This window comes from Erpetoichthys calabaricus, chromosome 4, assembly GCF_900747795.2.
Source record: "Erpetoichthys calabaricus chromosome 4, fErpCal1.3, whole genome shotgun sequence".
Taxonomy (NCBI): Eukaryota; Metazoa; Chordata; class Cladistia; order Polypteriformes; family Polypteridae; genus Erpetoichthys; species Erpetoichthys calabaricus.
In genome coordinates this window covers 304,580,392-304,589,044 of record NC_041397.2, presented here as the reverse complement: position 1 = coordinate 304,589,044, position 8,653 = coordinate 304,580,392, and the positions used below count along the sequence as shown (strand labels likewise).

The window sequence follows — 8,653 nt, the reverse complement described above, 5'->3', positions numbered from 1 at the left end:
GTTTCCCCCCACCCACAATTACAGCAGCCCAGGTAAGCGGAGAGCTGATGAGGCTTCGTGCCAGCAAAGCAGTGGGTCCAGATGGAGTATCGCCACAACTTCAGAAGGCCTGTGCGTTGGAGCTGGGGAGTCCTCTACAGCGCATCTTCAACCTGAGCCTGGAACAGGTGAGAGTCCCGAGGCTTTGCAAAACATCTTGTATCACCCAAGTCCCAAAGGTATCACACCCTGGTTGAGCTGAATGCCTTCAGGCCTGTCGCTCTGATGTCACATGTGATGAAGACCATGGAGTGGCTACTGCTTCACCACCTGAGGCCACACCTGGACAAACTGATGAGGAAGGCAGGCTCTATTGTAGGCACGGAGCTGGACAGTTTGACGTCCGTGGCAGAGCGATGGGCACTGAGCAGGCTCCTGTCAATCATGGAGAATCCACTGCATCCACTGAACAGTGTCATCTCCAGACAGAGGAGCAGCTTCAGCGACAGACTGCTATCTATCTATCTTAAATGACCCTGATTCATTTTTGAACCCTCTTTAGTGCAAAGTGACCGATAAATCAACAGAATAACAGGAGGTCAGATGAGTCAATCAGGGTCTCATCTTAAATAAGCATTACATGAAACTCACACTCCAGAGTCTCCATTTTGTGTATATTGTTTGCCATTCCATATTTACAATAATATCCAAACACATTTCTAAGAATAAAGGTGAGTTGGATAAGAGTCACGGAATTAATCATAATTGAAGGCAACTGTAAATTGAGTATACAAATAAATAAATAAAACGTCAAAGGTGCACAGAGTATACACAAAGCACAATAGGATTTAGAAAATTCCCAAATCACAGTTGTTGATATTCATAAGAAAACCCAGAGGTGAAGCTGATATAAAAATAAGGAGTCAAAGGAACACGACTGCAGGACACTTTGAAATCTTGTTAGATAAATAAATTACAGTCACACAGAGTTTTAAAAATTATTAAAGATTTTATTTTTGTAATTCAAGATTCTCCCTGTCTGTTATACTTGTAAGCTTTTTCCAGTAGCTTGGAGATTATTCCAATGAAGCCAAAAGAAAAATTCTGACGGTGCACATTAAAGAAAAGCACAAAGCTGATCTATGGATTTTCAACATTATTTTAAAATGTAAGAAGAGATGGCCATTTGTCAAAATAGGACAGAATTATGCCATAAAATAATCAACTACAATCTTGGAAAATAAGGTAATTTTAAAAAAGGTAATGTGACTTGAGTTTATTAAAAGACTTTTGTAATTGTTTTTGAAGTAAAAGCTACTCATGATTTTTTACCTTTGTAAATATATGAATGTTTTTTTCTCTGCACAGTTGATTTAAATGTGAGCAAAAAGTTGAAAGAAGGTATTAATGTTACTTCAAATTGTGGTTCATTACGACTGTCACAGAATAATGACATTTAATACAGAAATGCGGAAAAAGGTGTGCTGAATGAAAAAAATAAGACATACAATAGGGAGGATTTCATCAGTTTTAATGTATACATTTCACACCGTAAAAATATGTCTCACAAAGTAAAATTATGGAAACATTGTAAATAAAAATATGTGGAATTCATTTGATAAAAGTAACGTTTTAAACTTATTTTAAGCAGGACAAACACTGTTGAAATCAGCTTAAACAATTGTGATGATTGATTAAAGAAAAATGAAATTAGCAAATATCAGATTGGTTGAGAGTAGGGTTGTCAATACCAAAATTTCAAACTTTAATACAAAAATAAGAAAATAGCTGAAATTCTATAACATTTTTTATACCCAATACGGTATATAATGTAACTCAATAAAAATGCATTTAAATAAATTGCATTTCTGCATGCACTAAAATCTTTACATTGATGAAAACAAACAGTAGAAATTGTAGTCATTAAATTCAAATACTTCAAGTAATGCAATCTTTTGTAAAAGGTAATAGTAAAGTTCAGTAAACAATTAAAAGAAGCTAATAGTTTTTTAAGACAGATAAATAGATAAAGGCACTATATAACAGACAGATAGATAGATAGAGGCGTTATTTTTTCCAGGAGAGAAATGTGACTTTTTATATGTGCTCTTTCAATAGATAGATAAAGAGACAGACAGGCAGATAGACAAATAGAAATATACATATACACCCACTATGGTCTGAACACACATCGGAATGACTAAAAAATAGAAAACGTCTGATCTTGGCAGTCCCATTGAGGTTTTATACAGGTGGGCTCTTTTTGGTATAAAGAGGCTCCAGTAACGTTTCTTGACACACTTTTGCTGAATGATTTGTTGCCAGTATTATGACTGCAAAACGTTTTAACCTGTACATTAAAAAATAAATAAATAAATCAACATCACAGTCTTATTTCAAATGCAACAGTTTATAGGTTTATACTTATTATATTTAATTAATAATAATGTTTAATAAATAGAAATAATATACCTCTCAAAATACTTTCTAATGGCTTGTGTGTCAGTCCTTCGAATGTTTGACAGAATTTGTTGTTTTAGCCCCTTTAGTTGGTATTGTGCAGTAGCAAATCTTACATTCAGGCTTGCATGTATGTGGAAGTATTACTTGACTAGCAAGGCAGCTGGAATGGTGTCTAGAAAGTCTGCTGGTGAATGCTCCGATGCCACTAAAGTTGCCATCTTATTAACACCTGTTAGTTTGTGGAAACAGGGCTATAACTTCATCCACGTCTATTGATAAACTACAAGGCTCAGTTGTCAAAAGCCAGAACGTTTAGGAAGTTGTGGAGGAGGAGGTTGGAAGTGCAGGCTGTAAAATCGATAACAAAAAAGACATGGGTGTGGAAGTAATTTTAAAATGTTAAAATCGATACTTCTCAATATTTCAATACTTTTGACATCCCTAGTTGAGAGTATATAATCTTCCTTAAAATAAAGTTGGTGCTTTTATATAAAATGGATCTGTTTGGAAAATTGAGAGTGGTCTCCCCTAGACTTTCTCGTATACTAAGATATGGGGATGGATATTTGAGGAGTAATCCGCAAGACAATGATTATATTTTTATATTATGTACATTAAAGAACAATCAACAACATGAAAAGTGATGCATATGTTTGCTACAACTCTCTGAGGTCGCAGTGACCTCACCAAGCATCATGGGGCGCTTGGATCAAAATATTTCCTTAAGCTGGCCACATTGCGAATTTCCAGGAAAATATTCTGCAAACAAGGACTCTGGAGAAAACACCATATTCCACAACTTTTTGTTAATTTCACCAAACAACACTACCTAAAATACAACATGAAAAAAAACAATTGACAGCAAAAATCAGCTACATTTTTTGATATTGTGAGATTCTTTAATCTGTAGACAATAACTTGCCTCATACATATTGTGAGTGTGATGATGGTGGAGAAAAAAGTCTAATAAAATGTGCTGAAATAAAAAGTGTTCTCAAAATGAAAAACAGCTCTTGTCCTTCTGAGTTCTTATTCCCTCACAGCGTAGCACATAGCAGTCCATTGCATATCTGTGGTAGCTCCCTGTTTTCAAAAACCAATTAATCATCACAGAATACGTTATGTTAAATATGGCATCTGAATTAAAAATATGTTTTTGTGAGTTATAGTTCACAACTTTCAAATACAACCTTTATTAAATGTGCATAACATGAGTGTCTACTAGCGAATGTTTAAATTCTGAAAAAAATTACCTATTCGCTTTGCTGTTTAATCTCATTCAGTGCATTGGGCCAGCTGAGCTCATTAGGGATAATAATCTACCAAAACCTGAAAGACATTTTTCAAAAACAGAGTTGTAAGAAATGATTGCAAGTTTCAAGTTTCAACTGTTCTGGTTTTTTTTTCAGTTTTTTTTTTAAGTATTTAATTTTTCTAACTTTTTGTTTCCTCAAAATTAACAAGAGTAAGCCAATAGCTAATAAACAGTTACCTCTGTGACTTGTGGTAAGAAATAGGGTCATTGTTCCTCTCGTGTATCGTAAGGTATGACTAAAGGTGGTCGGCACCAGGAAAGCCATGAGCCTCTAAAAATGTCAGCACCAATGCACACTTTACAAGTGCAGCTGGCCAATCTGATGAACCTGCAAAATGGCCTTTCAACCAACAAATACAGAGAGAGCTCCAATAACTAACAGCACCTAAAGGTGTTAGTTCTGCTAAAGTACCCTGTATATTTGATAAAAACAACGACTGAAAACTCTTTATTAATTAAATTAATTTAAATGATGAAAAATACACTGAAATTAACCGCATATTGTTTATTAGTTTAAGACATCTGATTGTAATTAACCTGTAAGTATATAATGGTCCATGGAATTGCCAAACTATTCCAAATACCATAACTACTTTAGTGTTGTTACTCTCACTGCACCTTCTTCTTCTTCTTTAGGCTGCTCCCATTAGTGGTTGCCACAGCGGATCATCTTCTTCCATATCTTTCTTTCCTCTGCATCTTGTTCTGTTATACCCATCACCTGCATCTCCTCTCTCACCACATCCATAAACCTTCTCTTAGGCCTTCCTCTTTTCCTCTTCCCTGGTAGCTCTATCCTTAGAACCCTTATCCCAATATACTCAGCATCTCTCCTCTGCACATGTCCAAACCAACAAAATCTCACCTCTCTGACTTTGTCTACCAACCCATCCAACTTGAGCTAACCCTCTAATGTACTTATTTCTAATCCAATATAAACAGCAAATATACATAAGCGGACCCAAAAATTCACAGAACTGCTGAAAAAAAAAAACAAATATACAAATAACAGCTACAGTATTCCTCTCTAGTCACCAGTGACTTTCCCATTTCTGGAAACACTTCCTGTACTCATCTTTTGTTGCTATGTTTAGAGCTTTCTGCGATTTTCTTCTAGAATTCTAACATGGCAGCAAATTGTGTTCTCTTCAGTTTCAGTATTAATTTTGGAAACCAAAAAAAGTCACAGGGAGAATATACAGGAAGCGTAAAGCAAGCAACAACCATGATGTTCTGGTCAAAAACTCTTCACTGATAATGCGATGAGTTCAGATGCTCTGTCATGGTGTAAAACTTTTTGCGTAGGCAACAGCTCCAGACTTTTTTTTTCCTGCATACATTCTCACAGACACCTCAGCAGTTCACTGTAATGTTGCTGAATGACAGTCTGTTCACAGGGAACAAACTCTTTATTAAAGAAATATATATATTGGTCAGCTCAACACAGTGCCACTCAGGAGACGGATTAACAAGAATGTAGACAAGTGAAACATACCTAGTAGCATAGTCCATAACTACACCCTTCTCCCATGCTATTGACCGATTCAGTGAATTTTTGTGTTTCTGCCTTGTAGAAACCATGCCTTATTACAGTTTATAAAACAAAATTAAAGACTATCAATATGAAAATGCCAATTGTTAAAACTTAGACTTATGTTGAATAAAAAGTTTTCAGTACAGATAGTCGTCACTTATGACCGGTCGTAAGACTTACTGGATCAATATATTCAAATGGTTAGGTGGTGCAGTAGTAGTGCTGCTGCATCATAATAAGGAGATCATGGGTTTGTGTCCTCCCTGTGTGTAGTTCACAGAGCTCTTTGAGTAGTGAGAAAAGAGCTATATAAATGTAATAAATTATTATTCAACCATTTTCTTATTTTTACAACTTTTTTATTAACTTTCTTTAGACATTGTGAAGATATTTTTCTTATTATAGTACTGTAGATATTTTTTTAAATCAAATACTGCTCATACTACAATTGGTTTTAACATTTGTAAAAAATAGAAATTGCTTAACTGACTGCACGTGTTTGGCCATGGATCGTCAATGTCACCACCCAAGGTAAATGTGCTTTTGCCTTAATGAGAGTGATAGCATGCTTTAGTGCCATGGAATAGAGGGAGGTTACGAGCGGGCGCTGACACAGCGCATTTCCGCACCCATCACATGACAAATCAACTCAGGATCCCAGATTACAACCCAAGTGCAGCCATACAACGGGTGACACCTCAGCACCACACTAGTCCAAGTTTTTTCCCTGCAGGTTGGAGGGCCTACTTGCAGGGCTGGATGCAGAGTAACGTCATACTCAGGACAGAGCAATTGCAGGTTAATGGCCTTGCTCAAGGGTCCAATAAAGCAGAGTCACATTTGGCATTTACAGAATTCTAACCGGCAAACCTCCGATTGCCAGTGCAGATCCCTAGCCTTGGAGCCACCACTCCGCCCTAACAAAAATTAAGGTTACACTATACACTTTCTGTAAATAAGGTTACAATATAATATCTTTCTAAATTGTATTGAGCAAGATAAGAAGGAGTGGAATGCTAAACTTGTTCAAATAACGTAAACAGTCTGAACTGTAACCCTTTAGAATACAAGTGCTAGAGAGCTGGCGTGGTGAAAACGGGCATTTTCAAATGGTCATAAGACGTGTAGGATGTAAGTCGACGATTACCTGTATTTAATTTATGGTTTATTCACTGTTTGTGGTTTGTATTTTACTGTTGTCATGAGTCTGCTAGAAACATGATGGTAGGAATTTAATCATTCTATGTACAAGTGACAATAAAATTAAACATCATGGTGATTTAATAAAGTAATGTCAAAAAACAGGTATATAGTGGTAATATTTTGCAGAATATTTAACAGTTCACATTGGTTAAAGTTTTACATAATATGTGGTATATTCTTATCCTTATTCATTGGGTTATATGTCTTTCTAAACCATGACATGTGAAAAGAGTGTTCTTTTTTATTTTTTTGGCCAGGAAGATATTGAAAGCTTAACAAGAAAGCTGAAAAAAAAATTAGTATTTTAAATTTCTCAGAGAAGTTTCTCACACTCAGAAAAACAGCAATGAAAATTATAATTATACCAATCATTGACTCATTACATTTCTTATGTAATCTAATTTGATTCCCAGAGAATGCCCCCAGAATAGCTCAGAGTAGCAGTTCTGATGTCGGCTAATGGATATCACAGCACATTTTGGAGTCTTCAAGCGCTGATTCTTTCAATATGATCATGTGCTGAGTGTACCCTACCTTTTACCCAAGTACTGTATGTCTTGATTTCACAACATGAACATTTAATGATCCCCTAACCAATCAAAATTTCCTACATATATGTAACCCTAATAGTGTTTTTCCTTTCTTTCAGTTATATGCCAACTATGAAGATGAATAAAACTGTCATTCCAGAGCTTAACTTTGTGTTGGACTGCATTACGGACTCTGAGAAGAAGCGCCTTGCATCTGCATTACTTATTATAATGTATATAATAACATTTTTTGGAAACCTCCTTGTAATTGCGGTCATATTAGCAGACCATCAGCTGCATGAACCAATGTTTGTCTATATAGGTACCTTAGCGACACTTGACTTGGCTATTAGCAGTTATGTCATTGGCAGTATGCTTTCTATCCTTCTGTTTAATTACTCAGTTGTGTCACAAAATGTATGTTTGTTGCAGATGGCCATTGTTATATACATAGAGGCATTAATATCTCTTATTTTAGGTATAATGGCATATGACCGCTATGTAGCTGTTCTCCATCCCCTGAGATACCACTCCATTGTTACAAATAAAACTGTTTCGGCTTTCCTTTTGCTTTGTAATGTTTTTGGATTTATTGCCATAACACCATTTATAATTTCTGCTAAAGAACTTCCTTTCTGTAAGACCACTGTTTTGCCATTTTGTTTCTGTGATTATTCTACTATGGTTCACGTTGCCTGTACTAATGACCCAAAATACTTATTTATTTTGTCCATCATTACTGTCATCTTTGGCGGTGGACCAGTGGTTATGATCCTGTTTTCTTATAGTAACATTGCTTACTCAGCACTTAAGATCTCTTCAGCCGAAGGCAAGCGCAAACTTTACAGCACCTGTTCGACACAACTTTTGGTGGTTGGACTTGCCTATGGCCCTATTTTTTTAAGTTATATGCTGCCAGCAGCTGGTGTAAAATGGTCTACTGAAGCTTATAATGCAATGGTCATTATGGGCAACATCTCTCCTCCTGTTTTTAATCCATTAATTTATAGTTTCAGGAACCAGGAAATTAAAAAAAGCATTTACAAGTTTTTTACAAGAAAAAGAAATGCAGCACAAATTGGAACCAGAAAGTAATGTGCAATAAAGATTATCAACTGTTGAAAATTGTGATTTATATTTAATTAACATTTAATCAGAGCAGTCCAGATATGAGGTCATGATGAGTCAGAGGCTGTGTCAGCAGGAAAAAAATAAATAAAAGAAGCCAGTTTTTGCTCAAAGGTCATGAGACATATCAGCAATCAATTTGTTAAAACATTTTACAAATAATATAAAATTATTTAAAGACACTTATTTTAAAGCCTTAGCTGTCACTTGTAGCTGTTGCTGTGGAAAATGCAACTATTATCTTCATCTAATACGTGTTTCCATCAGTCAACGGCTGAAATTCAAATCTTTACACCAAACATCAACTTTAAAATTCATAAAGTTTAGAGTAAATGTCGATCACAACAAGGAAACAATGCAGAAGTGTCTTGTCACCCTGTACATTTATTCAAAATACATTCCTAAATGCTGAAGTTAAAAAGAAGGAAAAATCAAATTAGAAAAAAGTAACATTATTTGTTTTCTGGGCTACTATTGACTGTAAAAAATGTGTTACTGATT

General features: G+C 35.4%; 1 protein-coding gene across 1 annotated transcript; it reads left to right on the top strand.

The window, feature by feature from the left end:
- The first annotated feature begins 993 nt into the window (after positions 1 to 993).
- On the top strand, positions 994 to 8,403 carry LOC127527677 (olfactory receptor 7A10-like). The gene is made up of 2 exons (XM_051927249.1): positions 994 to 1,224; positions 7,144 to 8,403. Exon 2 carries the CDS (start codon positions 7,148 to 7,150, stop codon positions 8,117 to 8,119), a length of 972 nt encoding a protein of 323 aa, XP_051783209.1. The 5' UTR covers positions 994 to 1,224; positions 7,144 to 7,147; the 3' UTR covers positions 8,120 to 8,403.
- The last annotated feature ends 250 nt before the right edge of the window (positions 8,404 to 8,653 follow it).

What these genes read in the sequence shown, in the direction of transcription:
- LOC127527677 (XM_051927249.1), top strand. Translation starts at nt 7,148, where the DNA reads ATGCCAACTATGAAGATGAATAAAACTGTCATTCCAGAGCTTAACTTT.